The sequence below is a fragment of the Rhea americana genome, unplaced genomic scaffold (assembly GCF_003343005.1).
Source record: "Rhea americana isolate MKP2758 unplaced genomic scaffold, rheAme1 scaffold_215, whole genome shotgun sequence".
Classification (NCBI taxonomy): Eukaryota; Metazoa; Chordata; class Aves; order Rheiformes; family Rheidae; genus Rhea; species Rhea americana.
In genome coordinates, this window is record NW_028186305.1 from 1,226,043 (window position 1) to 1,251,075 (window position 25,033).

The following is a 25,033-nucleotide window of genomic DNA, read 5'->3' on the forward strand; positions in this document are numbered from 1 at the left end:
CTCGGCGCCCCGGAGCCCCCCTCCACCCGCCCGGGGGCCTGCTCGAGCAAGCCTCTGGCCCTCGCCCCGGGCTCCGTGAGCCCCGGGCAGGTGTGGATCCCGGAGGGAGGCAGGCGGGGCTGGGCGCGGGCTGCGCGGCCCTCCCCACGCAGCCCGCCGACCCGGGCCGCGGCCCTGAGCCCTCCGCTGTACCCAGCCCCGGAGGGTCGCGTCAGCCCCGAGCCCTTCTCCTGCCCCCGGGCACGGCCTTCGGGGAGCCGAGAGGGCAAGTTCAGAGCCAGCCAAAGCCGTGGGCTGCATCTGCTGCAACACCCCCCCTTCTCCCCTGCCAGTTTCCCCGAATCAGAGGGAGAAACCTACTGTTTCAATTTCACTTCACTCTTTCAGGGCAGCTTTTGTGAGTTTCAGGTCTCCACCTGGGTTCTTTATCCTCTTTTTGCACCCTTTTAACTTAGTTTGCAGCAAGGGAGGAGCCCCAGTCCAGTGCCCCAGCCCTGTCAGCTGGGAGCAGAGCGTTAACACAGCTGCTCTGGGAAGTGGGCAGCTGAATTCACACCCCTTTATGGGGACAAACACCTCTTTCAGTGGCCACGTTATGCCCCTCGGCTGAGCACCTGCAATGAGGCTCTCACCAGGGTAAGGATGACAGCGACTCGCTGCCTTTTCTGGTCATCACCATCCCTGCCTTCCTATTCAGAGCTGCTAGGCTGAGCTTGCTGTAGCCCTCACTGCCCCCCTCCCCCCACCCCATTTTCCTCCCTGCATTGAGAAATCTTCTAAAAAAGAGATGAAGGATGAATGAAAAATCAGCTTGTCTCATTGAGAAAAAAACTTGTTAGGAATCTCCATGCAGAGGGAGCGAGAGGCCACTAGTAAAAAGTAACGTTACTTTACTACTTCATTATTGATTTACTTCACCTAAGAACAGCTTTGCTAGAAACAGAGCGGCAGGCCCCTTACAGAGCTCGGCCAACAGCCAACTTTACTTTCTGTGGATCTCAGTTAGGATCTGTCCATGCTGCGGTGTTCCTTCTGGTGGGCAAAGGCTGAAGGCAGGGCTAAATGTACAGCAGGCAACATGGGTCAAAGGGCTGGTGCATCCTCAGGACAGGATGGAGACTCCTGTCTGATCCACACTCATTTGCAGCCCAGTCCCTTACTAGGTACCTTCCCTTGCAGGTGGCTCTCGTTGCACAGCAGCCTCTTCTCTAGCCCAGTCTTGGATGGTCCCACTGCCAAAGGCTATGAAGAAGATCAGGCCAAACAGGTTGAGGGCTGCAGATACGAAGAAGGCATTCCTCCAGCCAGTCTGGAGATCCTGGGGGAGCCCAAGAACAGGTTATAGTAATATCACCTTTCTCTTTATCTCCATGTAGAGATCACCCAGCTAGTGCCACACAGACCATAGGCGCTTAATTAGTCTGTCTCCATCCTCTGCTTGCTACTAGTATCAACTACAGAAGAGCTTTGCTCAGCTCTATACATATGTCAAACCCCCTCTACCTGGAGATGTGTTTCCTGCCTTGGCATCTTTGGAAACACTGTGAGCTATACTGAATTCGGGAAGTTTTCCTCATTGGCACAGAGCTTCCTCCTCACCCCACTCCCTCCAGTCTCTCCCCATCTGTAAGTACATCCAGACGCGGCCCATGTGGTGCTCTTCCTGCTTTCTGACTCATCCATGTATCCTCAGAATGGTTTAGAGTTCTGGTTTGCTGGGTGCTACATGGCATATGTTGGTTCAGGAGAGGGAGCCCAGGGAAGGAAGGGGTTGGCTGGGAGTAATTTTTGATTTAGTGCAAAGAAAAGATCCATTTTTGAGAGTGGATCTGTTTTCTTCCAGGGATATGTTTGTGGTTTATGGCCCCAAATTACCTGGCTGACAAGAAGTCCGACTGCAGTGGGAGCAATAATTCCTGAGACTATACCAAAAGTATTTGTGATTCCCAGCAGGAACCCTGCATATCTGGGGAGAGGAAGCAAAGATTTCCTGAGCAAGGCAGAGAGGAAATTGTCACAAGAAGAGAGAAGACTAGGTTCTGCCAGTCCCTTCCCTGCAGGGGAACAGACTGAGATCTTCAACCAGAACAAACAGGTTTTAAAACCTATTTAAAGAAAGTCCATGGGCTCATTTGCATGAACACTGCCTTTCCTGCTGAGCRACGCTCAGATGTTAGACCTCTATTTTACTACTCAGCTTACAATTCACCAGCTGCAGAAGATGAGGGAAAGAAGAAGCAACGGGAGTAGCAGAAACCTTTTGGGATCAGGGACAGGAGAGGTGCAAAGCCAGGGAGGTGACGACTGACCCACTTACCTAGGAGCTATATCAACATGGTTAATATTGATGCCTGCCCCCGTCATGCTGATTATCGTAAGAGCCAGTGTTAGAAGGACCACGGCAGCCGTGGAACTGCAGCCAATGTAAGGCACGGCCACCAGGCAGACAGCTGGGAACAGCATCCCTTAGGAGTAGAAATGGATGTGTTTTATTACAGGCCACATAAATGTGTTGGAAAGGCTGGATGGGAGATGAAAGCTTGTCCTCACCTAGCGCTGAGAAAAGTTTCCTGACAGCTGCTGTGCCAAGCACCTGCCTGGCCAAAAGGAAATCAGCCAGCAGTCCAGTCAGGATGTGCCCCAGCCCGTTCCCAATGTAGGGCAGGGCAGACAGAAGGCCGTTCTGCAGAGTGGAGAACAAGGCACTGTCTGGAGAACCATGGCCTGAAGCAACAGAGCCAAGGACTCCGCGACTGCAGTACTGCTTGTCGCAGAGCCACCAGCCCCCAAGAAGGCATGTCCCCGAGGAATCTCCCCCCATTCCCATTGAACAGAGGGACGAAGTCCCGTCCCTGTTGCAGGGACCAGCCTCAGGGCAGCACTCACCTCTGTGAGGCTGAAGTGGAGGACGTTGCTCATGAATGTGGGCATGGAGGTCAGCAGCATGTAGAACAACCAGTCTGTGCAGAAGCAGGCGATGGCAATCGCCCAAAGAGGCAGTGATTTAGCCATGGCCACAAGTGGAAGGGAGCGGCCATGAGAGCTGCCCTGGAAGGGAAAATTGATGGGTCAGTGCCTCCTTCCTGATTGCCMATCCCCTAGGCAGGCTGCTCACTCTTTCCTTGGCCTCTCCACTTGTTACTGAGCAGACTGGGACTACCTTGGCCACTGTATAAAGCGCCCAGCCAAACTTACTAAGAGCAGTTCCTTTGCCACAGTGTCTGCAGCATGATCAGTCATGGTTAAAAAACTGTGAGTACCTGGTGAGCCAGCGACAACATGATGTACTCCTGCTCCCCAGCACTAATCCAAGGGTGATGTGCAGGGTCTTCATACACAAGGAGGAACCAGCAGAGGCACCAGGCACAGCCAACACCACCTGAGGAGTGCAGAGCTGTCAGTGCCAGCTACTCTTAGGATGTTCATCCTGGAGATAGGATGACTCCAACCCTGTGCCCTGTCAGGCTAGGACAGGAGAAGGCAAGGGGTGAAAYGTGGAAGAGCTGAGAGCCAGTGGGGTGGAGGCTGGTACTAGTAATACAGCGAAAGCAGGAAGATGGGAAAGGTCATGRGCTGCTGCGCTTTAGCTGAACCCATCACTCACAGTGGAAGGGGCTGGGCTGACGGCATGACATGTTCAGTAAAGGCATATTCCTGTAAGAGAACCCTGGCAAAAAAAGTTTCATCCTGACTTGAGGGAGAGAGGGGAGTCCAGAGCTCTGTATGGGACTAGTGAGGAGGGAGGAAACCTTTTGGGAGCTCTGCCAGTAAATGCTTTGCAGTGGGGCTGAAGTAGAGCAATGTGATGGGCYATTACTCACCAAAGATATAGAAGACAAAGGGCCATCCCAGACTCTGGCAGATGATCCCAGCCACAAGGAGAGCACAGAAAGTCCCAAAAGTGCATCCTAGGGATCAGAAACCAGAAAGATTGGTTTAATGGGTCTGTAGTACCCCAGCACCCTTTCTGGATGCAATTGGCACATCTTGTGGCCAGCAGTGAGTGATGTGTGAGAGACCTCCCCTGCCCCCACTCAACCTGAGCCAAAGAGACAGAGAAGACACAGGATGGGAGAAGGAGAGGCAGAATGGCTGCTAACACTTTGCCAGGACTCACAGCTTTGAATTCGAGGCTGCTACAAGGACTGGCTTGGAAAAGAGGGGTGAGGTCCTGGACCCACTGAATTGGTGGCAGGGAAAGTATTACCTGCATCAGCGATGTTCATGAGTCTGCTGCGTTCGAGCGGAGGGGCCCATTTTGCCCAGAGTGTGTACTGAGCTGGAAATATCACCCCCTGCAAGGGACAGGAGGGAGCTGGAGATAACCAGAGCAAGTTTCCTAGTGTGGCAGTGCCTGGAGCCAACACTGACCTCAGCCAAGCCCAGCAGCACCTGCAGCCCGATGAGGAACCTCACGCCAAGGTCTGCTGCTTGGGGCACGAGGAGGGTGAGCACGGAGGTGAGCAGGAGCCCACTGCCCAGGACGTGCTTCCCTCCGAAGCGCCCGGAGCAGTACCCACCCAGCGCCTGCGTGAGGCCGTAGCCATAGAAGAAGGAGCTGAGGACGATCCCTTGAGTCTCAGTGCTCCAGTTGTACACCGGGGCCTAGAGGAAACCGAAAGTGGCTATCAGAGGGGTGAGTGTATAACCCAGGCAGGGGGAGGTCTATTTTCCAGGCACAGACTCTTCCAGAAGGGGAGAAGCATCCAGGAAACACAGCTCTGAGTACAACAAACTACGAGCTCTCTGYTCCCTCACTCCCCATGGCCTCAAGGCTTTTCTCTGCTGCTTCCAAGTCCATGCTGCATGGAAACACAAGGATGGACAGAGCTATCAGTTATCTGAGACTGCCTTCCACTTACACCCTGAGCAGATCCTCGGTGGGAGCTGTTGGGACTGATGCKGGATGAGCCGTGCGGAATGCTGCTGTTAGTCATGGCGACGATGGCGATGCTGAGKCCAACCCGGAGCGAGTATGCCATGAAGAGAGAGATGTGCAGGACAAGAGCCAGGCCACAGCGAGCTGAGCAGAGCCCTGCAGAAGGAGAGCACCTGCGAACCGGAGCTGGTCAGGGAGGCTGCAGGTTAAATCTCACCCACTTGTGCATATCCACATCACCAGGAGGAAGGAAGCCCCAGACGATCACCTTACTACAGCAACCCATTGCTCTTTCCAGATACCCTGCAAGTATCTTTCATAACACCTCCTGTGAGCCCCTTCCCTCCTCCTTTGCAGGGATGGCACTTTGTGTGTGTCAGTTTGTTCAAAGGAGAAACAGAGGGGCAGGGAKGCAAGGCAACTTGCCTGAGGATGAAGAGGACATGTCAAAATCAGAGGCTTSTGGCTGCCAGTCCCTGCTGAGGGCCTCACTTCACCCTGCTCCTCTCTAAGGAGTAGATTTACCTGTCCTGAAGGACGTCTGCTGAGCAAGCAGAGGACTTTCATCCTGCTCTGCCTCTGGCCTGTCTTCTGTCTGCGTGGTGTCAGCATGGCACTGCATCTCCCTCCTGCCAGCAAGTTCTCTTCGAGACAACTTCCTGCACTGTTGGGAAAGTGAATTTCAGACATCGGTAAACACRGGAGCAGACGGACCGCTCCAAACTGGCCCCTGGCATTTCCTCTGACCACGTAACTAGCGGCACAGTGAGTGCGCTGCAGGGCTGGTGATCACAGACGCCTGCGCGGCCAGCGCGAAGGGCACAGGAGCTTTATGAGCATCTGATTTACAGCAGCATCAGAGCTCCCCGGGTCGGTCTTATTTGCATCCCCGTTTTTTAACCATTGATCACGACAAAGCCACGGAGTCTCCCCACAGCGGCGTGCTCCCTCCTGCGCTGGGCAGCTCCTGCCGTCCGTGCTCTGGGCCTCATCAAGCGAAGCGCCATCCCCCCAGCGTGACTCGCAACCCCCAGCGGAGTCCCCTCTGCACCGGCCTCCCAGTGCCGGCTGCCTTCCCTCCAGGAGGCCACGATCCAGATGTGGATGGTGAGGGCTGCCTTCCCTCCAGGAGGCCACGATCCAGATGTGGATGGACGGGGTCACGTGAGCGGCAGGCCACGTGACCGCGGTTTTGGCATCTGTCTCCGGAGTGGGGAGCAGGACGCTGCCACGTGCGTTTTCGCAGAATTTGGGATCTTTGGGAGAACCTGAGCCAGGAGGGGCAAACGCCAGGGCTCAAACCAGCCCGCCAGACCGGCCTGGTCTGTCCGTGGGTCCGTCCCCGTGTCTGTCCGGGGGCGGCGGGCCCCGTCCGTGGGTCCGTCCCGGTGTCTGTCCGGGGGCGGCGGGCCCCGTCCGTGGGTCCGTCTCTGACTCCCCCCCAGCAGGCCCGGACCCTCCCCGGGTCCATGTGTCCCACCCCTCGGCCCCGCCCCCTCCATCCTCAGGCCACGCCCCCCACGCTCAGGCCACGCCCCCCACCCCCGGTCATGTGCTCACTCAAGATGGCGGCGCTCAGAGCGGCGGCGGCGGCGCTGCTGCTGTCGCTGGGCTGCGCGGCCGCCGCGGTGCCGCTGGTCATCTGGCACGGCATGGGTGAGGGCCCGGCCCCGGCGGCGGGGCCGCTCCGGGGCGTGAGGGACCGGCGGCGGGGCCGCTCCAGGGGCGCGGGGTGAGGGCCCGGCCCCGGCGGCGGGGCCGCTCCGGGGGGTGGAGGTCGTGGGGGGCTCGGCAGGCCCGGCCCGCTGCGGGTCCCCCCTGCCCCGGGCCACCCTGCCTGAGAGCTCTCGGCGGCGGGGACGTCCTCGGAGCTGTGGCGTCSTGGTACCTAACGAGCTTCCCCTCCGCAGGAGATAGTTGCTGCAATCCGCAAAGTATGGGCTACATCAAGAAAATAGTTGAGGCGAAAATACCAGGGATTTATGTTCTGTCTCTCAAGATTGGAAACAACGTGATGCAGGTAAATCTTTCTGCTTGGCTCGGCTGCCTTCGCAGGCTGCTGATCTCTGTGCAGATCTGAAGGCGCGGTAATTACTGCAGTCTCTGCTCTTGATTTGGTTCCAGGAGGATTGCTCTAAGTTGTCCCTGTTAATTTCCTTCTTCGTGAAGGAAACAGCTCTGACAGGTAGCAGACAATAAAGTCTCACTAATACCTACAGAACTGGTAAGGAAACAAATCCCTAGTCCAAATTGGATTACTATGCAAATCCACTGATTAGCTTTCTATAACCACTCTAGATAATACGAAGACATGTGATAAGCTGCCATAGTCTTTTAAGGTAGAGCTTTGTTCCGTGACACTTTTTGTCACGTTCCTCTTTGATTTGCAAGCACTTGCTTGCTATACATTGCCAGTAGAATAAAGATATAAGCTTTTTTTGCACCTTTGTATTTTTGACTGTTCTGCATAGCCCTACTGAATGTCTTTAAATAGTCTCTCAGGATAACGCAGTCTTTATTTTCTAGGAGCTGGAAAGTATGGGTGAATTTTTTTTACATATATATATATATATATATATATAAAATATATGTGTGTGTGTATTTAAAAAAATCCTAAAGCGACTCATATTGTTAAGATGTCTGAGGAAATGTAACTGTTCTGTATAAAAGAGTTTTGCCAGTAGAACAGGAAGAATGACCTGATAAAAGGAAGTCTCAAAACTTGGATTTCATTTCTGTTACATTGTGAAARTTAAATGTCCTCTTTCAAAAGCAGCACTGTTAGTCATCTGCTTGTAGATCTGTAAGCTACTGTAAAGCACAAATTGTAATTTTTAATCTGACTAATTCACCAGGATATGGAGAACAGCTTCTTTATGAATGTAAATGATCAAGTGAGAGAGGTGTGTAGCCAGCTCGCAAAGGACCCTCGCCTGAAAGGAGGCTACAATGCAATGGGCTTCTCCCAAGGAGGCCAGTTCTTGTAAGTTGACACTTCTGCTGTATTTCCAGTGACTTTTCAGTGGGTTTTGGATTGTGATACTTAAAACTCTAAACACTCTAAAGTATTAAGTGAACTGTCACTTAAGCCCCTTYATGAAGGCAAGAGCATGTCAAAGGAGGCAAGAAGACAGAAGGAGGGTGCTGTTTCCTGAGTGCCTGAAGCTCTCCCCTCTCAGGAGGGCTCAGTTATATYTGCAAAGGTTACCCAAGTGCCTTAGCCCATGCAGCAGCAATCTTCACTACCGGCTGTGCTAACTCAGCTCCTTTATTTTTCTCCACAGGAGGGCGGTAGCCCAGAGGTGTCCTTTTCCACCCATGTTCAATCTGATCTCCGTTGGGGGGCAGCACCAAGGTAGTGTGCTCTTAAGCTATCACAAACCCTAACCATGATGGAGGGCCCTTCTTGGCAGAAGGGATGAATGTTTTGGCCTCTTTCTGAAAACTGATTTTCTTGTGAGTTAAACCATCTGAAGCTGGTGATCTGCTTTGGCTCAGATAGCCGACTACATTATCTTCTGGGCTGGTCTTGCTTAGCTGGTAGGGCAAAGGGACTTATTGTCCAGGCAGAATTATTATACACCTTGTAAGCAGCTTGGATAAGTTGTTTGTGAAGAGGAAGTTTCTCACTGCTTCCTGGGTCACAGGGATATTTTTCAATCAGCATCTGGAAAGCTAAAACCCTGAGGAAAGGGAGGTGCTTTTCATGGTAAATTAAAGAGGCAGTACAAAATGTAATTTAGGAGCTGTGCAGTTAAGTATCTGAGAGAGTGGCTGGCAATGAATTTCAAATACTCTCCCCTGGGAAGTTCCATGGCTTGAATCTACTTCTTTGTAGTGTAGTGGGGCAGACTGGTAGCAGACTGTCCTGAAACCTCCTGGGAACAGATTAGGTGAGCTGGAGACTCTTCTGCTTGTTCTGTTCTCCATAGCAACATCAGTTGCTGGTCAGTGCAAGAACACCATCCATTATCTTTGTGTATAATAATGCCCAGGGGCAGGAGGGCTACATAATGGGATTGCAGGATTAAAGGCCTCCTGATTCCCTGGGTAATTCCCGCCACTGGTCTGTGAGAGGGTGGCTCTTTACCAGATGGAGAGATTAAGTAGATTTCGGTTTGGCTTACTGAGTTGTTACACATCTGCATAACCCAGGAGTATATGGCTTTCCACGCTGTCCTGGTGAGAGCTCCCATATCTGTGACTGGATCCGAAAGACACTGGATCTGGGCGCCTACACGCAAGCTGTTCAGGAGCAGTGAGTATATTCGTCAGGCTGCAAAGATGGGGTCAGGCCCATGTGGGCAGCTCTGGGTTTCCAGTTTGATCTTTGGTTTCTCTTGTCTTCAGTTTGGTACAAGCGCAGTATTGGCATGACCCTTTGAAGGAGGAGGACTACAGGAAACACAGCATCTTTTTGGCTGACATAAATCAAGAGAGGGTAAGTACCTTACTGATGTGTAAGTGCTAGCAGTAGAGCATAAGCCTGAGTAGTGAGTTCCTCCATGTTTGTTCTTCTCGACAGTACCTTTGATAGCATTTGAAGGGGAGCATTTGTGCCCTGCAGCCCGGAGTGTATCAAGCATTTTCAGAGACTTATGAATGAGACTTGTCCCATGTCAGCAGTTTTTGTCACCTTCAGAGTGATCTGAGTAAAGATACACACAGTGCTCAATCCATGCATCCACTTACTAGTGGGCAAATCTTCAACCTTCTCCTGGAGGGAGGGTAGAGCCACCTCCTCTTTACAGCCTGAGGCTCACCTTTACAGGTGAGGCTGAGTGACATGAGCACAGCACGGGGAGACTGATGATGGAAACATGTTCCTGGCTACAGGGCCGGTGCAGTCCAGGGTTTCCTCTAGAGGTATGGAGTGAGTTGAAAGCAGGCAGTTTCCTACTCCATGTGTCTTGCTGGGGGCCTTCCAGTATCTTAGATCTGTTCTCTRTATTTTCATCCAGGGCATCAATGAGACATACAAGAAAAACTTGATGGCTCTAAAGAAGTTTGTGATGGTGAAATTTCTCAATGATACCATGGTTGACCCTCCAGCCTCTGAGGTGAGGCAAGCAGGATGGATGCTGCCTTTGGCCAGGGTCCTGCATATTTGTTTGTTTTGCGCATTTCTGGTTTACCTTTGATGGCAGAACTTGAATTTGGTGAAAAGCAGGCCGTGCAAACATAAGCCTGATAAACTAGCTTATTCAGACAGCAACTATCTCCTGTGAGCCCTTCAGCAACTGTTTCCTTGTTTTTATTTTGACAGTGGTTTGGATTTTACAAAAGTGGCCAAGCCAAGCAGACTGTTCCACTGAAGGAGACATTGCTGTACACAGAGGTATGTTCTCCTGGGTGCTGAGRGGTTTCTACTATTTCACTCTGAAGAAGATAGTGTCCTGAAGTAAGAGATTTTAGGAGCTCTAAATCCAGCAGCTCTGCTCTAGTCACTGCTCTGCTGTTCCTGCAGCATGGGCTTCTCTTGCCAGTAGCTGTTTGAGAAGGCATTTACCTCTAGGCCAGGCCTGGCAGCAAGGATCACAGTAACCATCTCAGGTCTGCAACAAGACCGTCTTGATTGCTTGTGTAATGAGTTCTGCTCCTTTTAAAGCCTTGTTATAAGAGTCATCCAAATCTGGCTTTCTCTGTTCTCTGAAAAACTTAAGAGCAGAGGTGGAACCCACTCTAGCCTGCCACAGCCACTGCTGCTGCGGCAGCTGTGTCTCAGTCAGGATCCTCAGGCCCTGCTATGGCCAAGCACTGCTATGGTAACAGTTCTCTCTCTTCAGGATCGCCTGGGGCTGCAGGAGATGGACAAAGCAGGAAGGCTGGTGTTCCTGGGGGTAAAAGGGGATCACCTGCACTTCTCAGAAGAGTGGTTTTACACCACTATCCTCCCCTTCCTCCAGTGAACCTAAGAGGAAGCATTATGTGAGAGCACTGTGGAGGTTCTGTCATTGTAGTTAATGCAGCTGCTACTGTGCAATTGCACTTTTTGTGTACAAGCCTGGGGGGGGGGCTTTTGGCTCATCAGTTCTAGAGTATGCAGAGGTGGCACCCCTGTTGCAGGACAGTAGGAGACTGATTCCTCTGGATGTAATTAAACTAACCCTAAAGCACTCCAATCCTGCGCAGGCCTTGGTAAGGCTACCTGTGTGTGGGTGTCAGAGGTGCGGCTGTTACAGTCACTTGGTCGTGGTAAAATGGCTGAGTTGCTTGCGAGGTTTTAACAGTCACATTCACAGCCCCTGGTACCTGTTCTTCTTGAGAAGCAATGGCACTGTTAACCAAAATCACTAGTTCAAATATGCTGCATTGCTGAAGGAAATCAGCACGTAGACTTACATGGCTGTATGCAGAGGAAAGAGTAGAGTCTCTACTTCAAGGCAGGGAAAAGGGCCAAATTTAGGTGATTCTAGGGAAAAGGGAGGGTTTTGCATTAAGTGGGTATTAACACCTTTAACAGTTTTCAACTAAAGGCTTGTTTTATGCACTTTGTACAGCAATTCATATCAATAAAAACTTYACATCTAACCAACTAAAAAAGGGGTTATTACTGGCAGGTCCATTCAGGGAAGGAGAAAGTCTGTATTTATTCTTCAGTTTTGCTGCATGGGGCAGGTGTTCTTCAAARTAGTCTCAGCAGAGTTATGCAGGAAGGGGCATTTTGTCCTACCTGAAGTTCTGTATGTCTCCACACAGAGTAAACGAGAGCCACTGTAATGAGCAAGTTGGCATTAACTTTATTCTATCTTCTGTATAATCTTAAGTACATAAGAAAGGTTTTTCCACAAGCCTCAGGAGAAGACAAGTACAAGTCACAGGACAGTCTCAAAATAAAAAAAAATTGCATATTTTTTTTATAAGTTTTGTCCTAGAGAAAGAGAACATTGACACTTTACAGAGGAAATGCCTTTAAGATATGCTTACGCCACCCGAGGCATTGGAAACATGAAGGTCAAAGCACGTGCAGCGCCCTGTATGGGTCAGTACAGTACTGTTTTTTAGATTCAGTGCTCTGCTCCAGGGCCCTAGAACAGAGACGACAAGCCTCCAGGAAAGTAAAGAGCCAAGCAACAGGGAAAAGGGGAGGTTGAGAAGTTTCACTCTGTGGTGAATGAATGCCAATGAGAAAGAGAGCGATGAACCAACTTGATCCAACTCAGGCGTTTACCGCACTACACTACTGACCCTGGAATGAAGGAGACCATTCCTCTGCAGAAGGGGACAGGTTCAGGAGAACTGTCCTGGAAGACTGAACCTGAGTTCAGCTGCTCTGAGAAGGAAGCCCTAGGGCAAAGATTCCCTTTAGAGGGTGGAGGGCTCATGGAAAGAGGTGCTCAATTGCAGGCTACCAGCCAGACTGCCAGGGAAGGGTTACTGCAGTCACTCCACTGCAGTCTTACTGTGGCACCAGTTAATAAAAAGCCTCCTGTCATGGCACAATCAGAAATACATTGAGCTAGTAGGAACGATGGAAGGGAAGTCAGTGTGGAATGCTACAGCCCAAGTCCTCAGCCTTTGGTCCAACAAAACCATTCCCATGTCCTGTAATGCCACTGATTACTACCCAGAACTGGAATTAGCAGCTTCCAGGATGCCTTTGAGACATCTGCCATAGCAACCAAGTATTCTGGACCCCAATCAACATCATTATTTGTTGACTCAAAAAAAAAAAAAAAAAAGGACAACTTTCCTCTCACATGAACAGTTTGCTTAAAGGCAATATTAAAAAAAAAAAAAAAAGCAACGAACACCACTCTGAAAGCCAACTGCCAATATTGGCTGTGAAGTTCACCACCCAAAATCTGACATGATCAATTGGTGCAGTTAGATTGGACAAGGGGAGAAAAAAATACACCTTCCTGCTAATAGATGTGGACGATAACTGACCTGCCACCAACACCAAATCCCAGCCAGAGGTATTTCAGTGATGGCAGGCAGCTGTGTCTCTTGGGTAGAAGAGAAGCAGTTGGAGAGCAGAAAGGTACAGGAAATCTAAGAGAATCATCTGAAAGCAGATTTGTCCCACAGCAGGGCCAGGGGAGGGCATGAGCCTTGGAGCTTTTCTGCTTAGCCAGCAATTTCTGTCACAGTGGTAACCAACTTCTGACCGTTCCACACTGTCTTGAACTGTTCTGGGACAGGGAATTCAGTCTGGAGGGTAAAAACAGAATTGTCATCAAAAAGCTGTTTATGATTGAGACAGGTAACTATTCCCACTGCTTTAGGCACTTTTCTTAGACACATGCTATGCCCCCTCCTGTACCCCAAACATTGCCTGTTCTGACCTCTGGGGTCCTGTGAAAGAAGAAACTCCCACAAAACAGAGCAAGTATCTCACTGCAAAGAAAAACAAAATGATCTGCTGGTTTTACACCTAATCATCATCCACAACCTCATTGTCCAGGATTAAAAGGTGTGAGTCTAGAATTGTCACTCTAGACCTCACTATGACACTCACTGATGGGCTCAAAACATGCCCTGCCATAATCTTTTCTCAAGGGCTTGTCTTTATAGCAAATTCCCCAGTCAGCAGCAAGATTCTCCTTCAGGAAGGAAGATCACTGGAGTGGGGAAGACTCCAATTCTTTTTCTTTGACTCTCCTCACTGCCATCCCCTTGCATAATACTTCTCAAACATCAAGATCAAATAGCAGACCCAGAAGGATCCTTCCTTGTATACATCCTTCCCCCTCCAAGACATACGGGAAAGGCTATCGCTTGGACTGAAATGCTGTGTAGTACTAAAAATTCCTGCCTCTCAAGGCATCCTGTCCTGCTTTTCTCCACCTCTTGTACATCTCCACAATGAGTTCAAAAACCCAACACTTACAAAGTCACCGCCCTCCGTGGGAATAAGGACATTCATCTCTGATGACTTGGCACTGACGATTTCACAGTCTAGAGAGTTCTTGCTCAGATAAACATGGCAACCGTCTGTCTTGTTGATGGAAATCGTTGGCACTTTACCCATTACCTAGCAGATTGGTCAAAGCAGCAGTTACAGGAGCATCATCTTGAATTGGACAACCACAACATTTGTCTTTTGCAGTTGCCTTCAAGGCAAGAGGTTTGTTTGGCTTTAACAACCCCTCACCTCCTCCGAACACACAGAACACATACTGCCACCTTTGGCAAAAATCCAAGGTTATTTCTTGTTTTGGTCTCTTTAGAACAAAACTAAAGTAAAAACCTGGCAATTCACCTGTCATATATCAGATACCAAAACTGGAACCGGAGTAAGATTGTGCTGTTGGCCTCTTACTTGAGCAGTCAGATCTACTGCCCACCTTGCAGAGACTGATCTTTTATCTAGATCCCTGAAGCAGCTCAGTGATGTAAATTCCAGCCCTTAAAGGGCTGAGCTTGGCAAACTGAAGAGCCTAGATCAGATGATGTTTCATGAACTTTCTCCACAGCTGGACATTCCTGTTCTTTAAATACAACTCAAAGATGCAGGTGCTACAGATGCACCATTGTCCAGTGCAGGTTCACACCCTAGGCAGCCAGCAAGTTGCAGACACTCACCTGAACTTTAATGTCCCTGCTGTTTATGATCTCCACAATGCCCACTACATCATCAAACACCAGTCCTAGCTTCTTACAGTTATCTGCAAGTAGAAGACAGTAGCTCAGAAAAAGGTTTTGCAGATTCAGTCTTCTGCACGCAGATCAGCATGCAGTTTTGAGCGTAGCTCCACTTACCAATGGTGATAGAGTTGATTTTGCCTTTGACTTGGAGTGTACTATTTGTGCACTTGAAAACATATGCTACTTGCTTCAACTCTGTGTCGCTGATCACCAGGTTAGTGGCATTCTCCTGGTTTTCCTGAAAAGGCAGGGAAAGTGCTCTTTATTTTGGGAGGAGGACCAGTTAATCTGTACGAACGGCTGGGCAGTGGACACCCTTTAAAAGAAAACTGCATGTTCCTTTGGGCTGATGCCTCTTACAAGAAAGGTGATTAGGGGAACTTCCTTCYATCCCTCTAACACACACTCATGCTGATGTCAGGCACTCACCACTCTCCACTTTTTGCCTTCTAATTCTAGCAATGGAGGTTCCTTCTTCGGAGAGGTTTTTGTGGTGGGATTACCACTACATGCTGGTTTGGGGGCAGTGAAAGGTTTGGGTCCACTTCGCAAAGGACCCCCTTGGTTCTTCAGTGCTGGATTCTTGTGGGTCTTCATGTCATCTGAAACATGTCTCAGGCCTGCAGAAGAAACCAAACCTGAGCTCCAGCCCTCTGTAATGCAGTTTCACAGACACCAGACATCAGTGATTAGTGATCAGCATACTAATGTTTTTTAGAATACAAATCAGCTCTTGAAGCTGGGCCTAAGTTGACCCCAATTGTGAGTGACAGCTATTGAAAGAGGGAGCCAGAAACACTGTTTCAGTATTAATGAAAATAAGATGTGGCATAGAACCAGAGGGTCTCAGCTGCTCCATTCTACAGTTGGAAAAAGCCTCGAGCTAAGCACCTCACCTTTGTTTCACATCCTTCCTGATATGCTTAACCCAAAAGGGTTAAGTTTTGTGCAGGCATGAATAGGTGAAAAATTGCACTTTTGTACTTCAGATGTACATGCAACTGAAGACCTCCCTTTCTCCTCATCGCAGCTAGAAAATAATCTCTCACTACACCTGAGAGATGAGGCTGAGAATGGTAAATCAGATGTGTTCCCTTTGTCCTTGTGAATTGCCTCAGGACTGCTTCTGGCTCCCAGCCTCATACTCCAGACCAGATGGTCTTTTGTTATTGCCAGTGTACGTTCTAAGCAGGTGTATTCATGGACAGCAACAAAAGACGAATCAAAAAAGCCAGCCTTTCAGGATTCACAGCACAACAGTACTCGTGCGCACATCCTCGCTCGCGGCTGCCCACCCTCTGATAGCTGCTTCTACCTACCAGAGGTGATGTCTTCTCCCCGATTGATCTGGGCGAACAGCGCTGAGCGGGAGGCGGAGGTGTCTGTGCTGGAGCTTGTGGGGGCAGGAACAGGTGGGGGAGGAGGGCCCGGCGGGGGAGGCGCAACCCCACCTGGGGGAGCGCATGGTACATTAGCCACTTCTGTTGCTACTGGACCCTGTTAAAGGCCAGCAAGAGGAAAGATGATTGCACAAGCTCCACATCTGCTGCAACAATCATGCAACACTCATTTTCTAAGAGGTTCCTGCAGCTGTAGCCAACACTTACTGTTTTGTTCCAGGTCAGCCCTGTGGTGTGATACTCTTTGATATAGGCCTGCAGCTCTGTCCAGATACTCAGATAAGCTTTCACCCAGTCCACTTGCTTTTTATCTCTGAGGATACAAGGAGATCATGAGGAGTGAAGCAGCACATTTGCCATCACAATGTACAGACTGTGAACAGATTCTTATTTCTCTCCACCTCTCAGCCTGCAGACAAGACTCAGCTGGACAAGCACAGCAGTCTCAAATCTCCAGCATGAAGTTCCAAATTCAATAGTCATCTTACACCTGGAGGTGGAAGGCCACAGGCCTGCTCTGTACCCCAGCTTAATTGAGGGGTCTGGTAATTCTAACAAAACACATTTCTGAGATGTATCTTGCTGCCTTGAAAAGCAGTTCAGACTGCCACCAGATGATGCTGAAAGGCCGTATGCTTGCTACCAGAGAGTCAAGCTAGGATATGAATACAAGTAATCTTGGCCAAAGAATAAGGGAAAAAAGTCACTGAGCAAGACTTTATAAATATACTCCACCTTTAAAAAGAAGAATGAAGCTAAGATCAAGGCAGCTGTGGTTATATACTAGAGYAGCCCCTGTACACCCAGTCAGCTGGGTTCAGTGATGTTTTTAAGGAAGAAGGTGAACTTACACATCCTTGTACTCCTTAAGGATCCGGTTGGTATAAAACATGGCAGCATCAGTCATTTCCTTCACATAAGGGCCAGGCTTTGGAGCCTAAAGAAGAAAGAACACATTGGCATAGAGCCGCTAAGGCACCAGAGAGCCAGACATTGCCTACCAGCCCACGGAAAMAGTTTTCCACTGCCGTTCTTACCATGGCCACCCAGCCCAGGGCTGGGATGCTCTCACTGACAGCTGATAAGTGATTGAACAGTTTGCTACCACGGTTCTTCTCCCTGAAATTCTGCACCATCTGGATTTGCTCCGAAATCGGTTTCAGAAGTGTTGAGAACTTACTCTGCRAGACAAGAAGGGCAGCAACAATTAAGAAGGTTAGTACTGCTCTAGAACAGCAGCRCATCTTCATGGGTGGTTTTGCCTGAAATGATGGTCATTCTGAGAAAGAYTGCAACTGGCGCAAGTTCCTGTACAGCTCCCATCCAGACTTGACCCTTCCCATGAGTTGAGCTCAGTCCCAAGCCCAGCTTCTCCAGGGCTGAAGTCATAGTCCAGCCGGACTGGTATTATGGGAGTACGCCAAGAACTGTGACTCATGTACAATCCAAGAGACACTGACAAAGCTTGTTAGTAACGAGGACAGAAATAGAACTAAAGAATCCAGGAAAGGCAAATGCTAAGACAGTTTTTCAAATTTTTCCTCTCCTCCATAAATGCTTGCAGAAAAGGAGTCCTATGTAGGATTTTGCAGTTTGGGATCTCCAGCTGGCATTACAATCTGAGTCCCAGCAAGTTCTCAACTCACCCCATCAAAACTGAGATGATGCCTGGACTTCAGGATTCAAATTACTCCTCAAATCAATCCAAGCTTTTAATATTTGGATGATAAAAGTTTTTCCTGGGTGTTGGCAACTTGGAAATCTGAATGTAAGCGCATAGAAGTCTTCTGAAGTGAGACCAGCCAATACARATTTCAAGGGATGCCTCTTGGGTCACTTTTTTTTCCTTTAAGATCAGAAAGTCTCTCTCCTGGTGATGGCAGTAGTGACAGATAAACTTAGGCAAAACTTGGTTTTCAAAACCTACCTTGGCTTTTCCTTTGCTGTCTCCTCCTCTGCTTAGATGAAAATATGGAGAGCTASGATGACTATCTAGACTACACTTTAAAAAGCTCCAACCTAATGCCATTCTCAGGTAACAATATGGGGAAATCCCTCYCCTCTCCCTGCTTCCCCCAACACACACACACAAGCAGTAAGAGTTCACTCATTCAACATTTTAAACTGGCTACTCCAGAACTGACTAGACTCCTGCTAGGCAGCCTGCACAAAGACCTACACTGGATTACGGTTGCTGTCTGTTCATAATCCTTTATTTAAATAACGTGTCAGTGGAATTTATAAGCAGATTCTCGAGCTGGAGGCTACACAGAGCAGCATCCTAGCAAGCCTGGTTAAAGATAAACAACTTTCCAGTGCTGACTTTGTGGAAAAAGATGCAGACACATTTTGCAGTGAAAAGCAAAGTAGCACAGAAATCCAGCTACTACAGTGTAAGAGCAGAAGCCACAACTGAGTCAGAGAATAACTGCAAAGAAAAGTAGGGTGGGATCCTGTTGCTCAGGAAAATCACTTCTCAGCAGGGAAGMGCCAGTGCTTTCAGGATCAGATTCTCAGTCACTCACATCCTGCTGAGAAGTGGCAAGCTAAGGTAAAGTGTTAAATTACTCACTAAGAACAAATCAGTCCTAAAAGCCTAGCTATTATTTGAACACCATTCGAAGACGACAAACGTCTATTCTATCACAGAAGGAATCTGTTCAATGCTTGAAGATGTATTAGCATTACAAAATGAAAAGCACACTCTGCGCAGATTGTACTGCGGCTCCTGTTTCAGACAGCTTCTTGTCTGTAGCTTGCATCTTAGGGCACAGTGATTGTGCAGCATTGTTTCTCAAGTTTCACGTGGCACCAAAGACTGTGAGATGATATGCACAAGCTGCTTTGACAGTTACAGAAAACTTGCTGTTCTAATTACTGGATGGTTCTGCAGCTCTAGAAATCAACTTCTGGAATTCTGCATGGGATTTAGATGAGCATCCAGCACAGGTGGCACTTTCAGCAAATGCCGTCTCATGGATGGAAGCATCTCCAGGCCTAGTCTGGTTCCTCTTTTCAAGGAACCCAGATTTGTAGGCCCAGTTCCCCTACATTTACAGTTAACCCCCAACTCTGAAGTAACAGCATACAAGGTTTCCGATGACGGATTTTCCATGCTTACCTCTGTTGGCTGCTGATGTTGAGACGCTAGCACCAAAAGAGACCTCTCACTCATCAAGCCTGCATGAACCATCTCAGCCTAAGCATAAAGAAAGATGTGAGCGAGCTTCCCTTGCTGCATCACTGGTAGACAGTGCAATTATGCTAAGAGAGTCATTTAAGCTCCCACTGCCCCTAGTTCCTAGTCTGTAAGAAAGGAGTTATACTGATCCCAAATGTTGGGAAACATATCATTATATATTAGCTACCGACCTGTCCAGAGAGCTGCTATAGTTAACTCCACACATAAGAGAACATGTTGCTAATCTAGCCAAGATCTAGCCTTCTGACCTCAGACTTGGTTATGGTTGCAAAGGCAGGCAAGCCTGCGTGTGTAATCCATTTCTCACTCTGATAGCAGTGCATATTCTTGGAGACAACTATCCTCACGGAAAACTAACAAGAACTTAACAGCTCTGTGATTAGATACTTCACCTGCCTCCTAAAGGCATGTGCCAAAGTCCATAAAGAGAGCAAGGCACCTAACTGTCATAGGCTTCAAAGGAGGCTAGATGCATTGCATAGGTAGGTGGCAATCTACTAGAGGTTATCTGGCCACCTGCATGTCTTGAACCCTAAGGGATTATTAACATCCTAGAAAAAAGTGCTAAAGGAATACAAACACAGACAGCATGCTTGGCCTTTAACTCCCCTGAAGGATAAGCAGCATCTATTTAGAGCAGAGGGAGAAGAAAGTGAACCTTACATGTTTCTGCACATCCCCGCCAACTTCTTTGCTGATTTTGATGTATTCAGCTACAGGGCCAGCTAGAAGAGCATCAAAAGCCTGCACATACTGTGCCACTCCTGCGGAGAAAGAATGACAGCACGGATATTACCGCCAGTGGGATCCTGAGCTGCAAGTACTCACATGCACTGTGCTCCTGGGTTACACCACCCACCCGCTTCACACCGAACCTTCTCCCAAGATCATGTCAACTGACCACACAACGCTCATCCTGAAGCACGCAGCTAAACGCAGGCAAGGGAAGTGCTGCAGACACAGGAAGTTCCTATCTTAGCAGGATAACCACAGGCCTCCTTGCATTTGTGCAGTATCTGCTGTGAAACTTACTTCCCCTCAGCCAGTTCATGTAACACCTCTTTGCATGTACTGCACAAGCATCGGCTGCTCTGCAACAGGTACTGCTGTTGCCTGACACTGTTGTACTGCCCGGCTGATGATTCAGCACAGCGACTGCTGCAGGTGACCTGCTGGTGAACAGGGGTTGCAGCTGGGGCTTTACCTTTGGAAGAGCCATCTCCGCACATGCCAGGTCCTTGGCACACCACCTCCAGGCGCTCCACAGCCTTCTCCAACCGTTCAACCAGTCTTTCCATATCTACCACTGGTCACAACCTGCACAAACAGACTATTATTATTCGTTTCCTCTGACAGTATGAAAACCATAAGCTAAATATTCAAGAGGGTTTATCAGCTGTCTGGTACAAGCTCTACCAGTTCCAGAAGAAGAATTTCTGCCTTGTTCTGCACCTTGTGATGGATGGCAAAGTAGCCTCACATTAGCAAGGGCATTCAGATTATGCAATAGCCATGCGCGCAGCCACTTTTTAGGACCAGTCAATCCATAAAGACCATATAGTTTCTGTTCTGCTCTAGGTACTTATTACACTTATTAGGATATTAACACAGTTAATCTTCTTACCTGGTATAGACATCACTCAATAAAGCAAAGGTCTGCACAGAATCTTACTGCAATTAGTTACTGGCCAAAGTCCCAGTTCCAACCATATTGCAAGTCAAATCTAACTGCTTCACTAGGAGGAGTTCACTGCACTTCATGTTAGAACTGGTGGTTTCAATTAGTCAAATACATCCACAGGGACCTTCTGGAGTCCAGATACCACCTAGAGACATTTATGACTCCAGCATCACCACAGTTGAGAGCATCTTTGTGCAAAATGAGCCACCCAGGAACATGCCAAGACAGGCAGCTGCACAAACTGAGAATGCATAGCTACTTCTACAACAATATGCCCCTGTTCATACTCTCTTCTTACAGGCTTTTGTATCTAGACTGTAGAATCTACTCTGCAAGCAATTATCACACAGGAAAGAGATTTAGGCACATAAGTCATTTTAAGCTTCTCATCTASAAAAGTCTTAAGTGTAATATAAACTTTCCATTAATTACTGATTTGCAGAGACTCAACGCTAAGGAGCGAGACAAGCCACCCCCTAAGCACACTAATGCACACGAAATGTAGGGAGGGAGTAGCAACACACCAATGACATTTTTATCTTATCAGTTGTTGAAACATTTTACAATATGAATCACGATTACAGCCTGAACACAGCTTCCCTCTTACTGCAAGAATCTGTGAAAGCTCAAAACATTGCCTGAAGGAGAATGTTCTTCCCAGCACATTCCCCAGCACATCCAAAGGATTCATCTAGCTGTGAACATAAAATGGGACTAGATTTCCCCTCAGAAACTAAACCCTGAATTCTATTATTTTGCTTTTGCTCGCAAGCCTTCTCAGCCCTACTCTAAAGTCCACATTTTTGCCTGAATTCCAGAAGACGTGGGGCAGATCCAACATTAGTCATGACCAGCACTGATGTCACAAGACAATGTCCTTTCCCACCCCTCTTTTGCCTGCCTGCATGAGGAGAAGCAGCACTGTGGTATGGGGGGAAGGCTACCCCCCTTCTAAAAAGGAAGAGAGCGGTTTCCTCCTCCGTGCAAGTGAGCCAGAGGATATATTTTGCATAGAACTGGACAGCAGTTACTGGATGGATTCCAGATGAAAAAATGTTTAGAGAGGCTGAACTTGTGGGCGGTCATCCATATAATCAACAGTAATGAATACTTCTTTTTTTATTCTGTACAATGTAGAAATCCTGACCACAGGACCGAAGCGCTCTGCTTCAACTAAAGACGATGTATCTAGAATGGGGCTCACGTCTCCAAGTAGGCGTGCAGCCAAGAGCAGCGCTCCGCCTCCCCCGCTCTCAGCACTCTGAAGGAACACTTTTTTTAGAGAGCCACCTGTTAAGGATGCTTCCCTGTGCTTTGAGAGCGCAGCAAGCTGCAGGCACAGGGGTTCAGTGGAGGGGTTTCAGAAAGGACACCAGCTTTACCGAGTGCCAGGCGGACAAAGCTGCTATTCTGCACCACTGATCCCCACCACATTCCATATGAAGCTCTAATCTGATCAGCCCYATTACTGAGTTGCAAGCTGTGCTACAAATCAGGATTACAAACCAGAAAGTCCAGATGGAAAGCAGCTTCATACCCTGAAGAATAAAACATGCTGTTGTGGGCCTGTACAGCGAGGACCATACAGCATTAGTCCTAGATATGCTGTTGGGATCAATGTCCTTTAAAAGATATTGCTCCTTGAAATTCATTCTCCTTGCCATTTGACAGATCATTCTTGAGTTCAGCCTTCAGTGTGTTTTCCTTTGGAAATCCAGTACTGTCTGACAGACAGTGAAATCACTTTAATTGTTTGATGGACAGCATACGGACAGCTTGCTAGAAAAGTCAGCTGGTAACGTGGCAGCAAAATCAGAATTAAGTACAGGCAACACACAGTCATATGGCAGGCAGCTGGCTCACCCTTACTATGCTCTCTTGTCTATAGATACAGCTCTTCTGCTATCCACAAACCCAGTCTGCATGAAATATAAAGGTTTAGTCGTACAGGCAAGAATCTACCCAGCATCAACAGCAAGAGTCTGCAATCCAGAAAGACTAACATACAGTGAGAAAAAAAAGAAAAAAAAGACAAAAAATCACAAGATCGACCTGTGCGGGCTATATCTAAATAGTGTTCTGTCTGTTGAGCACTTCGAATGCAGAATTTGTCAGAAATTGCACTTCAGAGACCTTAGTAAAGTATATATAAGGGGATCTTACTGGCCTTTTTTTCAACAGGAAAAGAAGACATAGGGATCACTTAAGAGTCGTTTTTGTCCAGTGCGTTGTTTTGTACTCAGAATAAGCGGAGAAAGGTTTTCAAGCTATGCCATGCAGCAGGGGTTAGAGTTCTCCAGATGACAGATACTGGAGTTTAGATGAAGCTCTCCCTTTTGGGACTGTAATGCAGGATTTAAATCTAGGTCTTGTTTAAATTCAATTGAACTTTGATTACCAATGGAGCAGAAGTTATGAAATCACAGCAAATGCTTGCGCAGTTCACATTTCAGGAAAGCCTATTCATTTTCATAGCACATTTGGTTAATCTATTAACTAACCTTTATTTCTGTCAAGCCTTGGGAACATGGTTTTCACTACAGTGGTACATAAAACAAGCTTTCACTTTACAACTAGTCTGCCTTACATACAGCAATTAAGGGGAAAAAAATTCATTTGTAAAAATACTTGTTAAATGTTAATCCAAAGCCAATCACATACAACGACACAGTAAGAGGAGCTTYCTGTTTAGAGAAGTCAAGGAGTCGGTATGTTCCTCAGCAGTCAGCCAAAGGCTGCTCCTCTGAGGAGTGAACAAGTCCTCCTGAAAAATGCATAAATAAAATTCACCTGGCTGCCCAAGACAGTACACTAACCTGACTCCTCATTTAGAGATTTTACAAGAAACAAATGCTAGTGTTAGAGCCAATGCAAGGCAGACCTGTGCCTCTGTTTGGATTCAGTTTTTGTGAAGCCCAACAAACTGCTGTCAACAACACGAAATTTGCATCAGCACTTCCTGTTTCTACAGTCAAAAGGAATGGAGATGGAACAACTAAATTAAGAACATACCATAGTTTATTTTTGAACTGACATTGCAGTATCCCAGGGGATCAGCTACCAGATGATTTCCAGCATTTACATGTTCCAAAAGCCCAAAGATTTTTTTTTCTTTTTTAAACAGTTCAGCTGACTGAGTGAGGAACTATTTGAAGCAAGACAGGATGCAAATGACTGATTTTAGAGTGAGTTGTCAGGGCTAGAAACGAACACAAGACAGCTATTGGTAGTCTCAACAGCTGCCAAGACAGAGATCTCTGCTGTTTATAGTACAACAATACTTGTTGACATTGGTCTAGAACCCATGGTGCCTACTCCTGGAATTACTGCTCTACTTCATTTAGAAAACTAAGGCTGTTAAAAAAAAAATCCCTCTGGATCCTATTTAAGCTCTCCCAAATAACAAAACCTATTGAAGTCATTAAAAAAAATGTTATTTGGCATTTTTACTTAGACATTAAGATAGATTAGAAGTATCATTTCACTCTCCTATGGCTCTCTCCTTGCTCATCACAATTACACAAAATAGGCAATTTGTGCTTGCCAGATTTACTCTCCTCTTTTATTCCCAATCCCCAGTCAGGATGATGAGTCCACCAAGGACCAAGGAAGTAATGAAAGATCTCAAGTCTAAACTAATTTGGATATAATACAAGCTCTCTATTGGGAATCCTTGTCGGCATTTTTCCTGAGCTGTGCCTGCTCAAGCAGAACCTGCTTGGTCGAAGTTTGTTACCATGAATAGTATCGGGTATTTTGGGCTTTCAGAAAGCTCAGCAATATTCCAGAGACATAAGGATTATCTTAGGACACATTTTACTTTTTGTAGGTGATTCTGTAGGAAGAGAAATGGGATACATAAGCTTCTCAAGGCTACTGCTTCACGATTTTCCAGTGATGCGCATCTACAGCACAAATACCAATGACTTCCAGAACCTGATGTGCCAAATCCTGTGACTGATGCATGAAACATCTCTGTCATTTTTCTCGTTTCACTGCCATACAAAACTGAAGTAATCAGTTTGACCCACGACCTTGTCCTATTGACCATCAAAATGTAAAAACTAAAGAGAAAAGTCAGCAACAAAGAAAAAAAAAGTATACAGTAACACGTAAAGAGTACCTGGCGCTCTGACGCTCCTTACTACCGGAATATCCTCGCCTGCGGCTGCAGACAGATCCCTCCTGCAGGCGAAACCGGAGCCGTGACTCGAGCCCGCCCCGCTGCCCTGCGCGAGCGCCGGGGGACCGCCGCCTCGCCGAGCCACGGCCTCGCTCGC

At 47.9% G+C, this 25,033-nt stretch overlaps 3 protein-coding genes across 7 annotated transcripts; 1 reads left to right on the plus strand and 2 right to left on the minus strand.

The window, feature by feature from the left end:
- Positions 1–873: 873 nt before the first annotated feature.
- LOC146595830 (sodium-dependent phosphate transport protein 3-like) lies at positions 874–6,019 on the minus strand. Of its 4 annotated transcripts, XM_085305073.1 has the most exons (13): positions 5,405–6,019; positions 4,863–5,035; positions 4,521–4,605; positions 4,372–4,427; positions 4,208–4,295; positions 3,822–3,908; positions 3,261–3,379; positions 2,887–3,048; positions 2,551–2,683; positions 2,318–2,465; positions 1,876–1,966; positions 1,168–1,318; positions 874–1,058 (listed from the first exon to the last, which is right to left on the minus strand). In XM_085305073.1, exons 1-13 carry the CDS (start codon positions 5,499–5,501, stop codon positions 1,003–1,005), a joined length of 1,446 nt encoding a protein of 481 aa, XP_085161199.1. In that variant the 5' UTR covers positions 5,502–6,019; the 3' UTR covers positions 874–1,002. The 4 variants fall into 4 exon arrangements, with proteins under 4 accessions (XP_085161199.1, XP_085161198.1, XP_085161200.1 ...); XM_085305072.1 differs by having other exon boundaries at positions 4,372–4,605; XM_085305074.1 differs by having other exon boundaries at positions 4,372–4,605; positions 4,863–5,052; positions 5,405–5,489.
- A 12-nt stretch (positions 6,020–6,031) lies between these two features.
- PPT1 (palmitoyl-protein thioesterase 1) lies at positions 6,032–11,422 on the plus strand. 2 transcript variants are annotated; one of them, XM_085305078.1, is made up of 9 exons: positions 6,032–6,111; positions 6,790–6,899; positions 7,735–7,862; positions 8,164–8,234; positions 9,035–9,137; positions 9,230–9,320; positions 9,841–9,939; positions 10,146–10,217; positions 10,666–11,422. In XM_085305078.1, the coding sequence occupies exons 2-9, from the start codon at positions 6,816–6,818 to the stop codon at positions 10,786–10,788; spliced, it is 771 nt and encodes a 256-aa protein (XP_085161204.1). In that variant the 5' UTR covers positions 6,032–6,111; positions 6,790–6,815; the 3' UTR covers positions 10,789–11,422. The 2 variants fall into 2 exon arrangements, with proteins under 2 accessions (XP_085161204.1, XP_085161203.1); XM_085305077.1 differs by lacking the exon at positions 6,032–6,111 and adding an exon at positions 6,430–6,535.
- A 174-nt stretch (positions 11,423–11,596) lies between these two features.
- CAP1 (cyclase associated actin cytoskeleton regulatory protein 1) lies at positions 11,597–24,982 on the minus strand. Its single transcript, XM_085305076.1, has 13 exons — positions 24,877–24,982; positions 20,277–20,389; positions 19,736–19,836; positions 18,992–19,069; positions 16,908–17,051; positions 16,722–16,807; positions 16,078–16,183; positions 15,790–15,967; positions 14,900–15,090; positions 14,585–14,708; positions 14,408–14,490; positions 13,713–13,856; positions 11,597–13,033 (listed from the first exon to the last, which is right to left on the minus strand). Exons 2-13 carry the CDS (start codon positions 20,368–20,370, stop codon positions 12,950–12,952), a joined length of 1,413 nt encoding a protein of 470 aa, XP_085161202.1. The 5' UTR covers positions 20,371–20,389; positions 24,877–24,982; the 3' UTR covers positions 11,597–12,949.
- Between the last annotated feature and the right edge of the window lie 51 nt (positions 24,983–25,033).

What these genes read in the sequence shown, in the direction of transcription:
- PPT1 (XM_085305077.1), top strand. Translation starts at nt 6,430, where the DNA reads ATGTGCTCACTCAAGATGGCGGCGCTCAGAGCGGCGGCGGCGGCGCTG. An exon ending in TCCCAAGGAGGCCAGTTCTT is followed by an intron (nt 7,863 to 8,163) that starts GTAAGTTGACAC and finishes TTTTCTCCACAG; the next exon opens with GAGGGCGGTAGCCCAGAGGT. An exon ending in TTGACCCTCCAGCCTCTGAG is followed by an intron (nt 9,940 to 10,145) that starts GTGAGGCAAGCA and finishes TTATTTTGACAG; the next exon opens with TGGTTTGGATTTTACAAAAG.
- CAP1 (XM_085305076.1), bottom strand. Translation starts at nt 20,370, where the DNA reads ATGGAAAGACTGGTTGAACGGTTGGAGAAGGCTGTGGAGCGCCTGGAG. An exon ending in GGCTGACCTGGAACAAAACA is followed by an intron (nt 15,968 to 16,077) that starts GTAAGTGTTGGC and finishes GGCCTTTAACAG; the next exon opens with GGTCCAGTAGCAACAGAAGT. An exon ending in GCAGGGACATTAAAGTTCAG is followed by an intron (nt 13,857 to 14,407) that starts GTGAGTGTCTGC and finishes CCAATCTGCTAG; the next exon opens with GTAATGGGTAAAGTGCCAAC.